At 40.6% G+C, this 22,812-nt stretch overlaps 1 protein-coding gene across 1 annotated transcript in view; it reads left to right on the top strand.

Moving 5' to 3' along the window:
* Window positions 1-22,812, top strand: part of ZCCHC2 (zinc finger CCHC-type containing 2) — a 46,924-nt gene that overhangs the window by 5,017 nt on the left and 19,095 nt on the right. Inside the window, exons 2-6 of the mRNA XM_065890291.1 lie at window positions 8,033-8,144; window positions 10,734-10,810; window positions 13,085-13,156; window positions 16,142-16,254; window positions 22,052-22,146. Of these exons, the coding sequence (XP_065746363.1) occupies window positions 8,033-8,144; window positions 10,734-10,810; window positions 13,085-13,156; window positions 16,142-16,254; window positions 22,052-22,146 (469 nt within the window). The remainder of the gene's footprint in view (window positions 1-8,032; window positions 8,145-10,733; window positions 10,811-13,084; window positions 13,157-16,141; window positions 16,255-22,051; window positions 22,147-22,812) is intronic.

The raw sequence follows: 22,812 nt of genomic DNA, 5'->3' as shown, positions 1-22,812 counted from the left end.
GCTTTGTTACAGAAGCCGCCTTCATCCAGGCTGTGTAAACAGTCACTCCAGAAGGGAAGTGCCTAATCGGGTGTTTATGTTACAGGTGGCAGAGATGCTGGGTGCCCGGTAGTCCGTTTCCTTCTGTTCTTCCTATGCTCCAGGGAACATTTGGCTTTAATGCCCTTCTAAATGTCTTAGTTCGTTAGGCCTGTTTAATGCTCATTCAAGAAATCATTTGAGGTCAGGTTTAGGTTTTGAAGAGGTCATTTTTGCAAGTTATTTGGCCTTTCAAGTTTCAGACTGCCTAGTATTGAATAGGGATCTCATCACCATTTATTGCATGTAACTGCTGTGAAGATGAACGTGATAACGTACATGAAAATGCTTGGTAAACATGAGTGAGATAGGTCAACCCATCTGTCTGTTGATGGTTCCAAGAGTGGATAGCACAGTTTGGTTGCAGTGGATGAACAGAAATACAGAAGCCTGAAGAGATGATAGGGGTTGGGTTACAGAGGGCCTTGAAGGTCAGATGAAAGAAACTGTTTGCAGTGGGAGCAGGTGGAAATTTGTGTGTCTCCCTGAAATGTTCACTGTCACTTTAAATTCATATGTATGAAAAGAATGCATCACTGATTTGTAAAAAAAAAAAAGATCTTCCAGACTCATCCAGTTTTCTCAATGGTACCATCATATTCCTAGTCACTCTGATTTGCTTGATAATCTTAATCCTCTCCACCCCTCATATGCTGAATCCCCCCTTTTCTCATCCTTGCTGACACCATTCTGTTTTGGGACTTTTACCTCTGATTCCCTTGCTTTCAGCCTTCCCACTTCTTACCTGTTGGATACCACTGCCAGATACATCTTCCTAAAGCAATATTTAATCATACCATGTTTTCTTACAGTGACTGATGGGACGTGGTCTCTACTAGGTCTTTGGACTCAAAATCTTTCTTCTGCTCCTTCCTCTTATGTCTGTTCTTTTATTCAAGGCTGACTCATGCCATCACCTCTTGCATGTTGTTCTCTGGAATTGTCCGTGTGGTAATCTTCTCCTAAGACTCTTCGCTGCCTATTCATTCCAGTAGCGTGTATATTCTGTGTTACAATTTCGCTACATATCCTATGATTCTTTTTTTTTTCTTCTTTTACTTTGAGTTATTTTTAACTTAAAATCCAGGAGGGAAGGTCAATTTTATAAGTTCCCCAAAGACTCAGGCATCACGTCTCATTTTTTTGTCAACATTGCATATATTGTAAATGTTCAGTCAAAATTTCCTATGCTTAGGATATTTCAAATATAGCTCTGAAAAATACCATTATGATTAATTGCTGTAAGACAAAGTGCATCAGGAAGTGATTTTTTTTTGGTGGGGGGGTTTGGTGAATTATCAGCTACTTTATGGTTACTTGCAGCCATGTAGTATAGGCACAGTTGTTTTGGAAGTAATAGAAGGAATTGTTCCTTTAGGTAGAAAGCATGGAACAGTATAGATTTGAACTGAAGCTTCAATGAGTGAATGCTGAATAGTTGTGCTTATTAATTATTCTTTCAAAATCAGGTCGTGTGTTATATACAGCACTCCCTAAATTAAGCTTTTGTGTGTAGGGGTGCATATTGGTGCAAACCTATGGGTGATGTTTTGATAGGATGGAGAAAGTCACAACTTACAAACTGTATTATTGTTTGGGTAATCGTAGTTACTGTCGCCCAGTGTTGATCTCTGATCCGTGATTTGCTTGAGGGGTGGTGGGAGCCAGATGTGGAATTGAGATAGTACCTTGCTTATGATCTGAAAGTTAAAAACTGGTCACTCAAGTGAGCAGTTTATAATCTAAGAATTGTGGGGTTTTTATGTTTCTTGTTAGGAAGGTTTAAATTGGGAGCGTTAGAAAGCATAATGTTCCCTCAGTATAACTGATTTTTGTTTTGGGTATCAAATGCTTGAAATTCTCTAGTGGTCCTGGAAGGAACAGCATGGTCGTGTGTCAGCCACAGTGCTGTGGTGTTTGGAGAAGACTTCCTCAGGAAAGAGATCAAACACTTACAGAGAGGGTGATGTTGAGTGGTTTTGTTAGTTTGGGGAAGGTGCCTGTTCTCCCAGTTGGTATTGAACACAAGTCCTAATGCAGTGTTTCCCAACACTAATAATTACCGACCTATAAGTCACTTTCTGTCAAGGATGCTTCATAAGCTTTATAAGCTACAATTTCCACATGGTCCCAGGAACATTTCTCCGCTGGGGGTGAAGGCTGTGCTTCAGCTAGAAGTCCGTGCAGTGCCATTCGGTGGTCAGGCTCCTGAGCCCAGGCTCACCTCCTACCAAGATCCTTTGGTGTCTCCTGTGGGGTGGGGCTGTGTAGGAGAGGGCAGTTCGGTCATATACAGGCTAGGGAGGAGAGACACATCCTCGTTAGATCCTTTTGTACCCATGCTCATGGGTGCGTTCTTTTCAACTCACCCAAGAAACATTCTGGCAAAGTGGGGATTTAAAAATCTGGGGGCTGCTAGCCCAGGGATGTAGCAGCTCTTGTTCAGCCTCCTAATTCCAGGGTAAAAGAAGAGATCTTTCCCCTTCTGTGGTAGGAGAGCAGAAGGTTGGTAAAGGAAACAGTCGCTGATGTTAAAGAGAGGGGCACCCCAGCTTTGGTCTAGGCCAGAAGCCATTACCACTACTCCCTGCATTCTATACCTTTGTAGTCCAATACAGTTTATATTTTTTCACCAGTCCACCTATCAGCTACAGATGGCGCCATTGAGGTTCAAAGAGCAGAAACACAAAGGGAGTTTCGTAAACATCACATCCAGGCTGGTTCTCGGGTAAAAACTGCTGCCCCCACTTCTTTCATTCTATACTCCCCTCATCCCCAGTAGGCTTTTGTATCAGTGTTCTTCTGCTAGATCTTCCCTAATTGTGCATCCTACAAGAGTGCATCCTAGAAAAGACGATGACATCGACAATTTTAATGTTTTTTATTTGTAATAAATTCAGAGTTCCCCAGAATACATAGAAAGTTACAGTGAATCAAGTTTCCCACTCCCATCTTTGTTTGACGCACCCAGTTCCAGGCCACTCCTGCTCTACACAGGTAGCCACTGTCAGTTCAGAGATGTCGTGTTAGGAAGAATTTAACAGAGCCAGGTCTGGTCTGTGGGCTGTGATGGCAAAGTGTATACACGGATTCAGTACATAGTTTAGTACTTCCTCCCAATTTCAATAACTAGAGTGCGCTTACCCGAGCTTTAACATAGTGAATTCTACCACACTCGTCTTGCTGAATCACCTTATTCGCATATTTCTAGTTAAACAGTAAATTACATAGGAAGTGAGTCCATGATCATAGCAGAAATCCAAATGGCATACTGTTTCTAAGCTGCTGATTCACTGCTCCCTCCTTTCTGCACTGTGGGGTCAGTTTTGTTCTTTGCGGCATAACTTTAATACATTTACCATCCATGTTTCTTCTCACACCAGAACTTGCCTTTTATCAGATGCTATAGATTGATTCAAGGCATTTCTTTGGGTTGGGTTATACTGTTTCATTGAGTAAAGATGAGACAGATATCTGCTTTTCTACCACATCCTCTCAATTAAAGAGACAGACAATAATTCTTAAATTCGCCTCAGCTTCTTCCCTCTTCTTCTACCAAAAGAGATGAAATTTGACATCTCAGTAATGTTTCTAATAATGAATCATTTTCTGACATTCAAAGGAAGACTTTCTATGAATCTTGCTTAAATAATAGCATATGCTTTAGGTACAATCCTGGTTATTTAGAGAAGAGAATCTAAAACCTAGAACTGTAACAGATTACCCCAAAACTTAGTGGCTTAAAGCAACAGCCATTTTATTATTATTTCTCATAATTCTTTGGCCCAGGAATTTAGACAGGTAACTAACAGCAGGGGCGACTTGTCTCTACTCCAGGATGTCTGGAGACACAGCTGGGGACTGGGGGCATCTCTACCCCTCTCCTCTCTCTGCATGGTCTCTGGCATGGCAGCCTCAGGGGAATTGCACTCCTCACAGGCTGGCTCAGGACTCCAAGAGCAAGTGTTCCCAGAGGCCCAGCTGCAAGGCTTCTTATGACCTATCTATAGCCATCCAAGAACATCCCTTCCATCCCATCCTACTGGTCAGTCAGATCTCTAAAGTCAGCCCAGATCCACTGGTTGGTAATTAGACCCACCTTTCAGTGGGAGGAGTATCAAAAGTATTTTTGGCTATCTTTCATCTACCACAAAAGCTTAATAAGGTGGTGTTGTTATATATACTAGTGTTAAATTCTAAGTCTGATTTGATGAGTGTAAAAACTTCTGAAGTTAGTAAAATTAGTAAAAAAAAAAAACTAAGAAATTCATTTTCTGCTTTTGTTTTCTTCTTAGAAAGAATGTCTTGGTATTTTAAAATGTACAGTCCGCATCAAAGGACGAGAGGGAATGTGTAGAACATTGGTAGATGAGCTAAAATAAACCTACAGTTTGACCTTTCTTAAAGTAAAATGAGACCAGTGTGATCTTTGTTCTAATGATGTATTTTCATAGAAGAATCTTTTTAGGACTGTCCAGTCACTTGACTATTTCACAAACTTTCTCCACATTTAAGAGATCTCAAGTATGTAATTGTGATGGCTCTACATGCGTAAAATTGAAATCTGAGCAATCTCTAGAATGAACGAGATATATTACGTGACATGTGGATTTGAGCTAACCAGGAGCACGCCATAGGTCAGAAAAAGCTTTACACACTCAAATGAGTTATAGAAAGGAGAAGGGCACACACATACCAATGCTCTTTTTGTTCCTGTGCATTCTTTTGCCGGCTTAGAATTTTTAAACTTCGTCTTCTTAATCCAAGCAGAGAAAATTCTCCCACTTTCCACTTGGTCCTGATTCTTTTTGTAAAATGCCAATTCTGGCATGTCATCTATATTGCATTTGCATGGGAATCTGAACTTAATAGAAAAAGTGGGCATAATTCCTTCCTGTACGATTCCATTGAACCAGTAGTTCTCAGATTTTATGGCACCTTCCTCTACGCAGAGCAAAGCACACGTGACAAGGAGAGGGGAAACGGCAGAACTGACCACCGTTCACGCTGGGACCAATAAACACCGTGATTCTGATCTCTGTAGCTCATGAGGCATTAAATTTTTGTTAAATTAATAAAATTTAAAATTTTATAGTTTCTAAATTTAGTCTAAATGATTTTATAGCTTTGGTACATGCTGAGACTTGGTGTTGGGAGGGGGCAGAAAACTTAATTAGTAGATATTTCATGGGCTGACGAACTTCAGTCCTTGGTCAAATACCGTTTTTCTGCCTATCTTATTAAACTAGGAGGCTTTTTACTTGGTTGTTAAGTTGTGTTCTTTAAAGTAACTTCAGGCTTTAAAAATGTGATTTTGATTGTGAAGCAAACTACTTTCACACAATTCCTTCAATATAAAATTTGTGGAGACAACATGATAAAATTATTCTTCTTAATTTTTTATTGTGGTAAAATATAATAACAAAATTTGCTGTTTTAACCTTTTTTGAGCGTACAGTTCAGTGGCAGTAAGTACGTTCACACCGTTGTGCAACCATCACCACCATCCATCTCCAGAACTTTTCTTTTATCCCGCACTGAACCTCTGTATCCATTAAGCAGCTACCCCTCGTTCCCCTCTCTCTGAAGCCCCTGGTAGCCACCATTCTACCTTCTCCATGCATTTGACTACTCCAAGGTACCCCATATAAGTAGAATCATATAGTATTTGTCTTTTTGTGTCTTGCTTATTTCACTTAGCATAATGCCCTCAAGATTCATCCATGTGTCAATTTTGTTCCTTTTTAAGGCTGAGTAATGTTCAGTTGTATATATACCACATTTTGTTTATCTGTTCATCAGTGGACATTTGAATTGTTTCCACCTTTTGGCTATTGTTCATAATGCTGCTATGAACATTGGAGTACTGATTATCTGCTTGAGCCTCTGCTTTCAGTTCTTTTGGGTATATACCTAGGAGTGGAATTGCTGGATCATATGATAATTTTATTTTTTTGAGGAACTGCTGTACTGTCTTCCACAGCAGCTGCACTGTTTTACACTCCCACCAGCAATGCACAAGGGCTCCGATTTCTCTACATCTTCACCACTGCTTGTCCATTTTTTGGATAATAGCCATTCTGATGGGTATGAAGTGGTATCGCATTGTAGTTTTGCTTCGCATTTCCCTAATGAAAACTGTTGTTTCTTTTATATTTTGCATTCATTTATATTTAAAGGTGTTATTTTTAATTCATGAACTACATATGAACAGTGTGGAAAATACTCTCTATAAAATGGTTGACCTATTAAGCTAAACTTCCAGTTTACACAAGTATTTGAGAGGATTACAGTGCTTTATTTATATTGATTTTTGAAGTATTTACAGCAATTTTAGGCCAATGTGGTTGTATTGCTTTGTAGTAAATGATTATATGGTTTGGGTTAGGAAATACATGACTTTGTTATTGTTAGAAGAATTCCTGTATCCACTTTTTTTTTATTCAGTAATATTGAAAGTTGGTGAATGCCATTCGAAAGTTGGATGTTGACTTAAGAGGTCGGTGCTCTCCTTCTTAAGTGTTTCTGTGTAGACAGTCTTTATTTCCTTGGGTTTCTAGAACAAGACATACTATAAGGCTGAAACTTCGCTCCCAAGAGTATCTATTATGATGCCTTGTTACTAGAAATAGAGGTGTCAACTGGCAACCTACACTCATTGACAGGCCAGAATGAATGATGAGACTATAGAACAAAATATATTTTTTTAACTTCTTTATTGGAGTATAATTGCTTTACAATGGCGTGTTAGTTTCTGCTGTATAACAAAGTGAATCAGCTATACATATACATATATCCCCATATCCCCTCCCTCTTGCGTCTCCCTCCCACCCTCCCTATCCCACCCCTCTAGGTTGTCACAAAGCACCGAGCTGATCTCCCTGTGCTATGCGGCTGCTTCCCACTAGCTATCTGTTTTACATTTGGTAGTGTATATATGTCCATGCCACTCTCTCACTTCGTCCCAGCTTACCCTTCTGCTTCCCCGTGTCCTCAAGTCCATTCTCTATGTCTGTGTCTTTAAATTAGGATTCTTGGAAAGTTTAGGGTCTTCTGTTTACTTCATTTCTCTATACAGTTCAAAAAATTAATGTATATTATTTATTGCAGATTTGCAAAATTGTAATTGGTTCCTGTAACTGAGATAATTTGGGTCTGAGTAGTGTTTTGAGATTCTGAACATAAAGGGGAGGATAAGGTGTGAGTTGTGATAAAGAACTGTGTTAAAGCTGTTTTAATTTTTGGCTTACCCAGTGGGTTAGAGTAACAATATATACAAGACAATACTTGAATTCTGAGAGCTGTGTGTAAGATTAGCATGCTCTTCATTACTCCAAGTAGCAGTTCTGGGGTGAAACTTACCTCTAGTTCACTAATGGTAGCGATTGGCTGAGCAAATTCAGATTTAGAGCACCCGGTTGCTATTAGATGGTTTAACATTAATAGTAAGGTCATTGTCCACACACATTCTTGTTTAGAATTGTGTATTGATGATACTTTTTCCTAACAAAGTGTCTTGTTAGACTGTCACTAAGACCAAGTAATGAATAAAAATTGCACAATTATATAAAAAATACAAATACCCTTACATCTGGCGAATAGCATAAAGGGTACCATCTTTTTATATTTATTTCTTCGATCCTGGTTCACTTAGGTAAAGAATTGACATCATTGGCAGTTCTGAATAGCAGTTTGCAAGGTGTCCCAGGAAACTGGGACAGTAAATAATGGATAGAATATTGCCATTAAATGAAGATAAATATTGATACTTCTTTCCCCACTGCTCTGACACTGTACCTTTCTGCTCTTAATGTGTAATCACCTATTTTATCTCTAAAAATTGCTATTAAAATTATTGCTATTAAAAGTAGGACTTTAATCTGGTTTATTTTTGTGGCATTCACTATTCTTAGTCTCTGATATAGATTAACATGTGCCGCTCTTTCTCCTCTAGAATGACTCCGCTCATGGTGATTATATGCAAAGTAATGAGGCCAGTTTAATGGAACAAGCCCCGATACCTCATGATGGACTTACTGTGGCACCTCATAGAACCCAGCGAGAAGGTATGCTGTATTTTTCCTAAACTTTAAAACATATGTACACGAAAAGATTGCAGAGCGCTACTGACATTGGTTAACTCACTCCTCTTTCTCCTTTTTGAAGTAGAGAAATCCTACAGGTCCTGGGTTTAGCTCAAATGCCAGCCCTCCCACTTCTTGACTCTGTGTCTGGGCTCTGGCTCTGCAGCCCCTGGCCTGTCCCAGCCCATGCTTACATGGTTCTGCCTTGTGGTCCCTTGTCTTAAATCTGATTGCATACTTCTGGAGGACAAAGACCTTAACGTACTCCCAGAGTATTAGCATAGTGCTTTATCTGTAGAACGTGCTCAGTGTCTATTGAGGAAATTAATTTTACAGAAGTTCACTGCAAGAGAGTGAAGAAATTCCTAACAAGCCCGTTCTTCCTGCAGTAATGCAGTTTTCAGGGGGACTGGGTGGAGGAGTGAAAGGACATTGCCACCTGAAAAGAAATGAGTTCAGATATTCTCTTCTCCTCACATCTGGGGAGTCCATTTACCTGTATTGAGGGAAATTTGAAATGGCAAATGTAGACTGCCACCTGGGTGGTCTTGGAAAGGTGAAGGATGTACAGTTAGCATCACACTCAGTTATAACAGCTTTGAATTGATGTCGTTTTGCTTCCTTTTAATTCCAGTAATAATCCTTTCGTGTAATGAATTTTTCCTCACGGAGGAAAAATAGTTGTGAATGTTTAATGTTTAGAAAATGTTTACAGAATTACAACTTCTATTCAAGACTATTAAACTACTCGAATCATGAATGCACTGCTTCAGCCAGGCTCAGTGAGCCTACCAGTAACCTAGAGCAGAGTTTGGTTTTGCCATGAAGGTCCTTTTTGTAAAAAAAGTAAAGATATTAAAAAAAAAACATAAAGACTACATCAAAAAGGTAACAATTAACTGTAATGTACTCACAGATGGTTTTTCCTTTATTCTTAATTTGTAAACAAATGTACACAGTCCATGCTTTTCAGTTTTAATTTATGAGGGTTAGGGGATCTCCCGTTATCAGCCATTCCTCACCACATACTCCTTTGTTTTCCTCATCTTGATTCTGATAGATCACAGCAGGTATAACTTGAAATCAAGGCTGAAGCCATAGCCGTGTTCCCGTACCCACACTGCCCCAGTGGTCCCCTTCCCTAGAAGTAAAGCTGCTTCATATTTTGGAACATTGATTAGTTCAGGTGGTTTTTATTTAATAGCATCATCCTTCACATAATTTAATAGAATAGCTTTTGGAAACAGCAGACTCTCTCACTTCCCCACTTTGGCTTTTATCATACTGCAGCAGTTGTGAGCAGTTGAAAGCTTCTCACCTGGCTTCTGAGATTTTCTTTTGTCCCATTCTCAACATTTCTCACCCACCAAGGGAAATTGGTCCAGAAGCAGGCCACCAAACATTATACATTTGGAAAGTTAACACAAAATACTGGTAATGGTATCTCCTTAGTTTATTATACCTGTTTACCAGCAAATTTCTGTAATCTTATGTTTCCTGCTTTCTCAGTGCCCACCTTCTGTGATCTACAGCAATCTCAATTCTTCCTGTATACTTTTATTACTTTGTATATTCTACTTCGCCTATTTTAACTTCTTCTTTTAAGGCAGAGTGAGTCCTTCCCTTTTCTTCTCCATCTCCTGTCCCCTGAATCCAACAGTGACCTTCTGTTGAGTCACTTTCCTAACTTCTTCCCTGTGACCTTTATCATCTTCATGACTATTTCTTCTACTTACACTGTGAGCAACAATCTTTTTTTTTTTTTCCCTTAAGTCCTTATATTATGCTTAGTAGACCGGCTCTTTTCAATTTGTAAAGAGATTTACTTGCTAAGGTGATAACTTTTACTGAAGGATGTATGAAATGAGTAGTTTGGGGATTTGCACTTTTGCTTATTACTTCACGAGTAAGCTGACCATCTTACCTAGTTCAATTCAGAGTAATTGTTCTTAAGCCATTAATGTAATTTATAATCACTATTTTATCTGTATAATAAATTGTGAAAAATGTTGCTACAGTGAACCATCATAGTTTGTTACAATGTTAAGTTTGTGTTACTGTTATATGATATTAAGGGTCACATTCGAGAAAAACAATTTTTAAATTCTCAATTGGAAGGAAATTTTTACTAGTTCATATTACTTTTGAAGGGTTCCCTCCCCCCAATTTAAAAAAACCCAATAAACATTTTCTAATTTACAGCTAATATGCATAAATAACTGAACGACTCCAAAGTGCTGTATTTGTGGTAATCTGAATTAACAGTTCTGAAGATTTCATCTAGAAAAATAACCTTCACTGCAGGCGCCTTTTATTATTTGTCTTTGGTGCTTAGCAGAGTGCCTGAAATGACTTCAGCCATTCAGCATGCTTAGTGGGTATAGAAACAAATTACTTCATGGATGGACAGCACACTGCTGTGCTTCTGGGTTTTTTTTTGTTTTATTTCATGATTAAGGCTAGTAGTAAAGATGAAGATAAATAGCTTAATCGTTTGGCTTTGTCAGGTTGGGTAACTGAAATATGTATCTAGTCTCTGTAGAACAAGTCAGCATGTTTTCTTTCTTTCAGCTGTACACATTGAGAAGATAATGTTGAAAGGAGTCCAGAGAAAAAGGGCTGACAAATATTGGGAGTACACCTTCAAAGTAAGCTACTCTCATCACCCAAAAAGATATCTCATACTATGTTAAATGATCTTTTGGAAAGAATGAAAATTGATCTTTGGAACAACTTAATGGCAGGTTTGCCAATTTAAGGGAAGCTATACCCATGTCTGTGTTTGTCTGAATTAAGGGAATGTACTGTTTTCAGTATATACTGCATGGTTTGCCAAGTGTTAAAAATTGTATCACATTAAAGTTACTCTGACAGTTTTATTAAAAAGAAATAAGAGCCTTAGATTTAAGGTGTAAGATATATCTTTTAAAAGTGAAAGTAAACATTCACCAGTATTTTTAAAAATCAAGATCACAGGCATTGTCTTTTCCTGGTATTTTTCTCCTCCTCTTCTTTCTCCAAGGCTTTTATTTTCTGGCCTTTGTTGGCTTTTCTTATCTCTAATTGCTCTGCTGTCATTCTGTCCTTCATACAGCTTTCTGATTAACTGCAGAGCCCAGCTCTGTCAGTCCCCGCGGCTCCTTTTTGCCTGTTGACTGTGATGTGCATTCCGTGTTGGCATCTTCCTTCCTCCCTGCTTGGGCTTTGCTGTCAAGCACTTTCTTCTGACGTGGGACTGCCCACGCCTTGAAGCCACATGGAAGGACGCTGTGTTTCTGTGCATCCTCACTTCGCTTCCTACCCAAAGGTGTTGCTTGCCCAGCGTTAGCTGTACTTGCCTCACAAAGTCATTTCTGATCCTCCAGCAGAATGTTTCTTCATTCATCCCAGGTGCACCACCATCATCCCTTTCCCAGATTCTTAATTTGGGTTACATGATTTTTCTTTCCAGTAGGCTGTCATGTCAAAAGAGAGCAGGAATCTTCATCCTCTGCATCTCGCCATATCTGACTTGCTTAGTACATTAGTTGGAGTTTCAGGACACTGGCTTCTGCCTTCTTCTGTGAGAAATATCCTCAGTTTTCAAATTTGAAGTCCTTATCTCCATGTTTCACCTACGTTTTGTAACGTTTAACACAAGTCCCCCTGCTCTCGTCATTCAGTTAGACCAGCTCTCCTTTTGTTGCTGGAGCTCTAAGCGCATTCCTTCCTTAAGGCCTTCGTTGTCCTCTGGCTCTGGAACGATATTCCCCCAGACCCTGGCACAGCTGGCGTCCCTTCAGGTCACACACAGGCTCGACGGCCCCTACTCTGAGACTTTTCTTGGCACCCCTCTGACGTGCTTCTCCCAGCTCCTGCTGCATGCCCAGCTCGTTTTCTTTGGAGCACTGATCACTGATGGAACTCCTTGTACATTCATTGGCTCTAATCTGACTCCTGCACTAGACTCTGACCTCAGCCAGCAGAGGCTTCACTGTCTTGTCCACTCCTGTATCCTTTCATAAGAACAGTGTCTGACACAAGTAGCTGCTCAACAAACATTTGAATAATTAAAATCATTTAAAAGATGTGTCACTTAATAAGGATATTTGTTTGAGGGTTGCTAGATAAAATTTTGTATGTATTCTTAAGTATATGGTTAATTGTGGCATGATTGGTTGGTAAGGCTTATATATTAGCATAGTTCAAGTATTCACTCAGCTCAAATAATTGTGAAGTAGAAATTATTAGTGGGTTACCATCGAGTCCACTGAGTTAAAGGTATCCAAGAAGGAGGTGGGTAATAGATTTTAGTTCTGGCTCTTCTGCTTACCTAGAGTTGAATCTAAGTAAGTTAACCTTTTTGAGTTTTAGTTTCTCCATCTGAAAACAGAGGTAGTCATGTCTGCCCCATCTACGTTAATAGGATTGTAAAGCATTAAGATAAAGATGAAATCTTTTCATAAACCATAAGTCCCCATAAAAATGCAATACAGTACTACCAAAGAAGGGCAGTAAACTTGGTATTTCTCTTAAGAATGTATATTTAATTAAAGTTCCAGGAGATCGAGTTTTTCTTTTTTCTTGGGGCATAGATCTGTGCTGTCGAAGTGTCATTTTAGAGTCCCTACAATGTCACCAAGAGGAACGTAAGACATTTCCCTTTCTGAAAAATTACTAAAGTATAGTCACATTTTTAGAAGACAGCTTGTTTTGAAAACCATGCACTTTGAAAGGAGTTATTAAAATTTTTTAAAGTAGAATGTCAATATACAGTTAATTTTAACAGTTTTGAAGAAATTATGACAATACCAGATTTTTATATTTCTAATTGTTAATCTTGATAAAGTTAAAGTAAGGTCATTTGTTTTACACATGGCTTTTTTCCAGTCAGTTCCTGCCTAAGAAATAACTGTATAACGTGTTTTTTTTTTTTAAATCAGGTAAATTGGTCTGATCTTTCAGTCACAACAGTAACAAAAACCCACCAAGAACTACAGGAATTTCTGCTGAAGGTAAAAGTATAGATTTTTTTGTTAAAACGATTTTTATGTGATATACAGCAGGGGTCCCCAAGCCCCGGGCAGCGGGCAGGTAGCGGTCCTTGGCCTGTTAGGAGCTGGCCACGCAGCAGGAGGTGAGTGGCGGTGAGCGAAGCTTCCCCTGCTGCTCCCCATTGCGCCCCATCGCTGGCATCACTGCCTGAACCATCCCATCCCACGACCCCTCGCCCCGGTCCATGGAAGAATTGTCTTCCACGAAACCGGTCCTTGGTGCCAAAAAGGTTGGGGACTGCTGGTATACAGAATCCAAAAACCTTAGTACCAAAACAAACACCAGGAAAATTAAAGCGTGTATATAGAGGCTGGCTTACAACTCTTCATGAACATTGATGTAGAAAATGTCATGTTATTCTAAACATAGATTTTGTTACCTTACATTACCAATATAAGGAATTGATGGTTTTCCACATTAAAAAATAAAAGGGGGGGGGAACCTTATTCCTGGTTTCTTGCTGAGATGTATATTGTTGGTGGCTCTGCCTGGCGCCCGACAGGGTCTCTCCTCTGGGTTTCCCTAAACTTTATCTACTGTTTGTCTTGACAGATTTCATTTTTCAGTCACAGAATTTCTCTAAAGGCTTAGGTGTTTTTTTAAAAAAAATGCAGCCCGAAATAAATAATTTGCTCTTCAGAATCACAGTAATTAATGGTCCCCCTGCTTAGCCAACATCTGAATATAGTGTTTTTTTCATAGGACCAATGCCTTATCAGGTTATATGAAATAATTGGCAACTAGCATACTTTTAGGAATGAATTGCTGATTATGAAATATCCTTTCAAGTTTACCATATGTCTCTTTTCCTTTTCATCTTCCTTTTAAAATCATCTACAAAAGGTAAGAGCATAAGCTGTCCGCTTGACAACCTGTACATACTAACAGTCTTTAACTTCTGTGGAGGCTGTTGAACTGCACTTAAAGTTTGCTATAGTGAGAAAGGTCAGTGAGTTTTCTGTAGTGAGTTTGAGGTCAGTGCTTTCCAATCCTTTCTTCCATATCAGTAGTAGCCTCTCTGTCCTCCACATCCTGGCCTCCTTCCCCTGCTGCTCCTTGACGGCTGTGTCTGGCACCTGTGTTGTTTCTCCTTGCCAGAAAGGAAGCTCCATGAAGGCAGGGTTCTTGTTTCATCCTCACTGCTGTATCTACAGTGCCAGAAACAGTACTTAGGAGAGGGTCAGAGTTTGAACTGTATGTTGAGTCAATGAATGAATGGATTAATGAGGAGAGTTGCAAAAACTAAATTGTAATGAGATTTTGTAGATGGTTATCCATCAGGCCTCAGTGTTTTTAAAGAAAAACTTGTACCGAGGTGTGAATGCCTTCCAGCATGCTGAGCTTGTGCTGTGGCTGAGCCGGGGCCCCGGAGGTGGGGGACTGGGTATGCTGGAACAAAGACCAGGCAGGTGAGAAAGTTCGAGTGACTGGTATAGAAGAGACATGTATTTTTAGCGAATATGCCTTCCTCTAGGACTGGAAGTAGTCCCTGGATATTGAAGATAAAAGCACTTGAAAATAAATCAGTTTGCAAATACTGCTGGCTGCATATCCGCACTCTGCCCAGTCACGTGAGCAGTCACTGACCAGGTGAAAATGAATATATTCTCACCTTCCTGTGTTTAGAAGAGCGATCAGTCATTTGGTAGTTGAAATAAGCTTCTCCACTGAAGCTGGTTTTGGCTGTGTACAGATATTCAGGAGAAATTGTGTTTAAAATGGGTAATGTGATATATGCCTAATGTTCTAAATCTGTATTAAAATGATAACATCAAAGTATAAATACCGAAATGAATGGTCATTTCCTTGTTTGGAAAAATGTGTAGATCCAGAACGTGTTTCTTCCTGTTAGTGGTCTGAGGATGTGATTTACACAGTGGGTGTGTGGAATGCCAGCAGAGTGTTTGACCTTACTACGTTAATAAAAGGGCCAAGAAGAGCTTCATTCTGTGGTAACATCTTGATTCCATAGTCTTACTGTGCCTAAAATAGTAATACTTCCGCTACCTTTGTTAAATTTTCCATTTCTGAATTGTTGACTCAAAATGCTTATTTGTCAGAAGAATACTTACTTTGGGTTCTCCAATTAAACATTAATATGTAAACTGACAAATTTGTATAGATTGTTATATTCCTGTGGCACCTTAGATAAATGTGTTAATGGTTCTATTCTTAATTTTAGTGAAAGTGACTGCAGTTCACAAGTTAATTGCAAAGACTAGTTATCAAAAGTCCAATTTAAAACTTTGAGTTCTTGAAAGACTTGGAAAATTAGTTTTATAAGGGATCAATTTATTAGGCATTTTAATAGGTAAACTAGTTAATAAAAACAAAGTTTTAAGTCATTTTATTTAATTAAAAATTTTTCTTGGTCAACTGATGATTTTTTTGTGATTTCTTGTACATGGCTCTGAGGCCACCTCCATCACACTGAGGAAAAGGTTACTAAACCTTCAATTAATCTTTTTATGTAAGATTCTGAGTGTTCACCGCATCTTTCACACCCAGGTCTTTATTTGGTGTGTAGCGTTGATAGTCTGACATGGCCTGAGGTTCACACGTGATACAGAAGGCACAAAAGTGATAACTACAAAGGCGGAGATCGCAGTTTTCAGAATACTATTTGAGGATAAAAATAATACTCCCTGTGCCCTGCGAAAGGCTCCATTTCACTAAAGAACCTTGGTGTGGTGTCCTGGGATGGGAGGGTAGTGCCGGCAGGCCCAGAGCAGGCTTAGCGCTGCCGGCACCCTCGGCCCCTCCCCGTCCCTCGGGACCCCGCGGTGCCCTGTGCAGTGCCGCTTTTCGGGAAGATTTAGAAAAGGAACTGCTTTGGGATGATTTCTGAGTAGGAGGCATTCATCTTCCTTTTGTGCCTCTGGTGTGTGACATATTTGTCAGTAAGTGAGAAACTTAACGTTGGTCGTGTGGTTTTTCTTTCCTAGCTTCCAAAGGAGTTGTCCTCGGAGACTTTTGACAAGACCATCTTAAGAGCCCTGAATCAGGGCTCATTGAAGAGGGAAGAATGGCGGCACCCTGACCTGGAGCCCATCCTGAGGTAACGGTTTACTGGCACCTCCCCGGCAGCCTCACAGGCTGGGCCGTGGCTGTCCCGGGGCTGAGGATGGAGTTCTAGGGGAGATCACAGAGATTCTTCCTCTGGAGTACTTGTCAGAATGGACTTTTTATCCTTGTGTTATTTAGATCTAGGCTAGTAGTAGACACCAAACGAATTTCTCATATCCTTGTACTTTTCAGCTGTCTGTTATCATAAAAATCGTTTCTAAAGTATACAGATATTCAGTGAAACCTCTTATTTTCACCATATAATATTTATTGGAAGAGGCCCTTGTCCAAGAGCTCAACTTTGGAGATGGTTTTGGATTTAAGTTGCTGAGTAAGATTAGGCTAATGGGTGGGAAAGTGAAGGGCAGCCGAGGTTTGCAGTGTGGTTTGGTCATTGTTGGCACTCATCCCTCTCTGAAGGCCCCCCTTTAGGAGAGAGAATCTAAGGAATAACGGCCAAGGAAACAAATGCTGTTATACTGGAAACTTGCAGTTATTAATAAGTAAAATAAGTGAAAGCAGTGTTGGCACATATGTGGCTTAGAGTCGGGGCTTAGGTGAGACTGATCTGCCCTCTGAAGCTAAGCTGGCCCAGCCTGGGAGGAAGACTTGCTGAGGCAGAGGTGCGAGCCTTTTCATGCAGTGACCCTCCTGCTGCCCCCAGGCCCCCTGAGTATTCTCAGGATGGGGTGGGGCTGGGGACAGAAGCAGAAATCCGGGAGGGAGGGTATTTCCATTGTATGACAAGATTTAGGGTGTGATTTGGAAGCAAATGAGGGAAACCAGAGAGGAGATGGAGGGAGTGACTGGGAAAAGGCAGCGGAGCAGAGAGCTGGAGGGTACAATTTGAAGCCCCCCTACGGGCACGAGCATGATGGAAGGCGTGGAGGGACTGAAGAGCGACCTGGAGGCTGGAGCCAGACGTGGAGTGGCCGGGGAGCAGCCTCAGGGGAGCACCCGTCCCGCGCAGACGGGCGCACGATGGGCTGTGAGGAAGGCGGGCCGAGCCGGCGGGATTTTAGAGTCAGAAGGCACCAGCCCATTCACTGAAGGGCGGGCATCCCAGAGGGCACAGTGGGAGGGTCCAGAGAAGTGGGAGGGGCTGGGTCTCTTGGGGGTGGGCACAGAGAGCATTCCAGGGCTGAGATGGGGTGGGGTTGGGTGAGGAAGAGTTGGCTGAACTCGAGTCCCCTTTGTGCATCCCTGGGGATCCTGTTAAAGGGCAGAGTCATGCCGCACAGTACTGGGGTGAGCGCAGTGCTGGGATTCTAGGCTGCTGGAGGCACGTGGTTCGCAGAGCACGCCTTAGAGGGTGGTGCGCTCTCAGGCCCCCCGCACGTACAGGTGGCTCAGGAGGGGCTTGTGCAGCTGTGATACGGGGGTGGGGGGGTGGCAGCGCGAGCCTGGTGTCTGCGCTGGGTGACAGCCTCTGGGGAGGGAAATCATTCGGCGCCCCCCCCCCGCCCCCCCTCCCCGTGATGGTGGTGGGAGGCGTGGCCTAATGTTCCAGAGGGTGCACACATGACAGGTGGCCCGGCCGGGTGTGGGGCCCAGACGGGGTCAGGAGGGCGTATGCTCAGGGCTCCGAAGGGAGAAGCAGTGACAGTGGGAGACAGATAAGCTTACTACAGGGGGATGGGCCTAGTTAGGGTATATATTAAGAATCATGAGAACCAAGTTTCTCTGTTGGAGAAGAGAGTTATGGTATGGAAAGGAGAAAACCAGAATGAACCCTGCAGTGTCTCATTGGAATTGAAGATACCGGTGCAGACTCATGATTTGCAGTATATATAGGTAGATACAGAAATAAATGTGGTTGTGTGTGTACACGTGTGTTCCCTGGCTCTGGTCACTGAAAGGGTCTGGAAGCAGCCATACCCCAGTAGCGGTGAGCATCCCTGGTATCCAGAGCTTGACTTGTAACTCCGTTCTCCACTGAACAGAGCTAGGGCTCCTTGGAGGAGAAGCTGATTGTAGGTCTGGAGGAGGAAAAATACAAGATGAGCCCATCGTGCCAGAGAGCAAGGAAGCCCTCAGGGAATGTTTGGCTTGGTCACAGGACAAAGGCTAGCTTGAAGGGGCTCCTAGTGGTCAAATCTGGAGCAAATTGAACATCAAAATAAATAAGAACAGTATCATTGAATAAAATAGGAAACCATGGGTCCATGTTGAGATAAATAATAAACGAATAGATTGAACGTTTGAGGACTAGGACATTTACATTGTCAAAGTCATTCCCCAGAGCTTCTTACTTCTAAAGAAGGGAGAGTAACCCTGGGTGGAGAAGTCTGACAGATGCTACTTGGATCCAGGAGAGTGAACTTGAATCAGGATCGCCTACTACACAGTAGGCAGCAACAAAGGAGCACTGCCTCACTCCTGTGATATTCCTGCTGTGAACCTAATCTCGAGGAAACAGCAGACAAACCCAAATTGTGATCATTCCACAAAATATCTGCGCTGTCCTCTTAAAGCCAGGACAGTCGAGGGAGGGCTGAGAAGATAGCATGGCTAGCTGGATGCAGCACAGGATCTGAACTGGGTCTTTGTGGTAAAAAGGATACTTTGGGATCAATTGGCAAAATTTAACTGGCATCTGGGGGTTAGGAGGTCACGATTTATCAGTGTTAGCATCCTGATTTTGATTGTAGGAGAATGTCTTTGTAGGAATACTCATGTTTCACCCGGTGTTGGGGCAGCAGAGGTCAGTTATTTATGGTTTAGAAAGAAAATTCTCTTTATTTGCAACTTCTCTGTAAGTTTGAGGTTTTCAGAGGGAAAAAAAATACTTCCACAAGGAGCCACTTTCAGAAATTTGGCTCTTGGCCAACACCACAATTAAGACGTATGTGTTGGACTCCTTGTTATAGCTTTTAGGATTCTCCTCATATGATCTTGTGTGTGTGTGTGTGTGTATAGCCTTTTTACTATAAAGATGTTATTCAAGCTATTTGTGGGGAATGCAAAGGAAGGTGTAATGTGAAAAGTCCCTAATATCCCTTTCTTCAAGTCTACTCACTAGAAGTGGCCTTCATTAAAAACTTACATACCTTTCCAAAAATTTTCTGTGCACGTACACATCCCTGAATTTGTGTATTTGTGTGTATTTCCTTTGCACAAATGAATCTCCTTTGCACACTTTTTTGCCACTTAGTCTTTTCATTAAATGTATTGGACATGGTAAAGCATCAGTACATGTAAAAAAGATTGCTGCCTCATTTTTTATTTGCTACGTAATGTTCCATTTTTAGTTGTACCATAATTAAACTAATCAGTGTATTTTATGGCTGTTTTGGTTCTTCCTAAATATTTTAAAGCTACAAGAATATTACAGTGACTGTCCACATATATGTTTCTTAACACACTTCTCTGTAAGAGAAATGTCTGGAATTGGAATTTTTGGTCAGAAGTACAGTGTGCATTTTTTAATATGCGGTACTTCCAGATTACTTCTGAGGAGGCAGTAGCACTTTATACCCTCAGAAGCCTTGTTTTTGCATCTCCTCCACACCTCAGCAGACATAAATACTCTCAACTTCTCATCTTTGCCAGTCTCTCAAAAAGGAAGACTGTATCTCATTTTAATCTGTATTTGAGTGGCCATTTGTACTTTCCTGTGAATGAATTTTTCAGTCCCTTTCACTTTTTTATTGATTACTAATTTATAAGAGTTATTTGTTAGATGGAAGAAAGGAGCACTGTTTGTCATTATTTCTTGACCATGCAGAAGGTTTAAATTTTTATGTAGTTGGATTTATCAGTCTTTTCTCTTACGGGTTCAGGGTTTTGTGTCCAGCTTGAAAAGACATTTTCTCTTCAAAAATTATATTTTTAAAATGTTTTCTTCGTAATACTTCCTTTTAAAAACATCTTTGATTCTTTTGTATGGCTAGCCTGTGGTCTCAACACCATTAATTGGATTTTAGGACAGTTATTCTCAGTTTGTGAATTTTAGATTAGTATCACTATAATTCATTTAAGAAATGTAGCAATTATAAAGGAGGGGGAGAAATGAAAACGAGAGGTAGGTAGTGAATTTATAAGTGAAGTGGAGATTGGATTGGTACAGGACATACTGCATTTACTTCCAAGTACACTGTAAATTAGGAAAATGAAGATATGGCACTGAAATGTACATTTGGGGTTGGATGACTTCTGTTATGTCAAAATGTAATCCTGGGCTTCCCTGGTGGCACAGTGGTTGAGAGTCCGCCTGCCGATGCAGGGGACACGGGTTTGTGCCCCGGTCCGGGAAGATCCCACATGCCGCGGAGCGGCTGGGCCCGTGAGCCATGGCCACTGAGCCTGCGCGTCCGGAGCCTGTGCTCTGCAACGGGAGAGGCCACAACAGTGAGAGGCCCATGTACCACAAAAACAAACAAACAAACAAACAAACAAAAAAATATAATCCAGTTTTTCTTATTTGATTGCTTGAGTAGTTTATGGCCACTTCGGGTTCTAGTTGGGTATAACTGCCATCTTGTGGTTATGCAGCAATGAACCCTGACTTGAGTCTGTATGCTGATTCCAACCAAGCCCCTGCCTTTATCTCAGGTGTGGTTTTCCTATACTGGATATGCCTGTACTTTTGACCAGTTAATTTGGTTTGTAAATGTAACTGGGCAGTAGATGCCTTTGGATTTTAATCCTCAGCCTTAGGTAATGTGTTCAGACCTGCAAATTTAGATTAGCTCCACACTTTGTATCTCAGTTTCTCTTCCATCTCTTCATTTCCTCCCTTTGTCTTCCTATTGAATATTTACCTCCACATTTGAGAACAAAGAAGCAATTTTGTCTAATGCACAAGGCAACTTTGGTCTATAAGGTTCATCTCTTGATATGGTATTTTGATGATTTTATAACTAATCTGAATGATAGATCCAAAACCTTGGGGAGACATTAAGAATTAAATTTTTAAATGAGCATTTAAAATGTTCAAAAGTAATGGAAGGGGGTTTGGATGTTGAGCAGGATGACAGTTTAATATGCGTATACTATTTGAGTGTCATAATCTTGAAGAATGTTAGTATATTCCCTAAGAAGAAATCAGAACTGAAAGGCCAGATAGCTTGTTTAGGGTGATTCAGCTTTTAAGCGATTGAGCTGGTATTCAGATCCCAAGTAAACTTTGCATTAGACTGTGCTGTAACTATGCCCCTTTTTGCAGAGTCCCTTTTGTAGGGAAGACCTCCAGTTGGAATCTTTTAATGACATTAGCAAAGCATGAGGAAAGCCGTTTTTTAAAGATAACAGCTTAGAATTGTGGTATGATACATATTGAGGTGCGTCATCAGTCATACCTTAGTCTGTAGTAATACTTGTAACTAACTTGGCGGCTGCGTTCCGTTCGTAGTTTCCAGAACTCCTGCATCCCGAACTTCCCAACCTCTTACTTTCAGACTGTGGGAAGGTGCCTTCGTGGTACACCCAAATGATGAAAAGTAACACCTATGAAGAAGGGTAAAGAAACTGAAGCTGTTTTTCTGAGCAGAAAGGCGACTATTGGACCACTTGGGTAAAAGGCTGAAGTAATACATAGTTGGTTAGAATTGAAGTGTTACCACTAGATTATATAAAATTAAAAATAAGCCTGTTTATTAGATTCTTGTAAATAAGTCTTTTATTCACTTCCTCCTATGGGAAGTACATTAGCAAATAATAATTCTTTTCCTTAGGAAAACAGTTTTTTATACCTGAATTAAACTGCCACTGGGTTTGTTTACAATCTAAACTATCTCATGGATTTATAGTACATGAAATTAATGAATGTCTTTTCTTTTTATATGCAGGCAGCTATTTTCAACTTCATCACGAGCTTTTCTACAGAATCAGAAAGTACACAGCTTTTTTCAGTCCATATCATCAGACCCTCTACACAGCCTCAGTAAGTGTCCCTCTGCTTCTCTGTAGAAATTTGGCCTTTTCCTTGCTTGGATTTCTTGCTTTACCATGCCATCTTGTATGGGATTGTCACTTTAGTTAAGGTCAAGGAATAGTGGCATACAAAATTAGAAACATTTGTAGTTTTTAGTGAATTTTACACTGCAGTTTTAAAGAAAATAACTTACAACAGCTAATGTGACAAAACAGTAATGACGTATATGCAAAAAGAATATAAAAAAGAGTGTATGTATGTATATATATGACTGATTCACTTTGCTGTACAGCAGAAACTAACACAACACTGTAAATCAGCTATACTCTAGTAAAAAGTAAAAAATTAAAAAAAAAAAAGCTAATGTCACAAAACAGACTGATTCCAAGGCAAGGGCCAAGTATCTCAAACTCGTGGGCATACTGGATCCTCAAGTTCCTTGGGAGATCTGGCTTACAGGTTGTAGAGATGCTTCAGTGCTGCTTGCATGATGGATAACCTCTCATGATGTGCCCCTGTTCCCATAATGACCTCCCCGGCCTCCTAGGCTGGAAACGCTGGCCTTACTCTTTTCACTTTTCCTCTTTGTATTCAGTCATTTAAAGGCCAAGTCACACCAGACAAAGGACATCATCCTTTTTACCCCTCCTCACCAATCCCATTGTTAGTTAGGTC

Source organism: Phocoena phocoena, chromosome 13 (genome assembly GCF_963924675.1).
Source record: "Phocoena phocoena chromosome 13, mPhoPho1.1, whole genome shotgun sequence".
In the NCBI taxonomy this organism is placed as follows: Eukaryota; Metazoa; Chordata; class Mammalia; order Artiodactyla; family Phocoenidae; genus Phocoena; species Phocoena phocoena.
The sequence above is the reverse complement of the archived record's forward strand: the minus strand, read 5'-3'. Positions and strand labels throughout refer to the sequence as shown.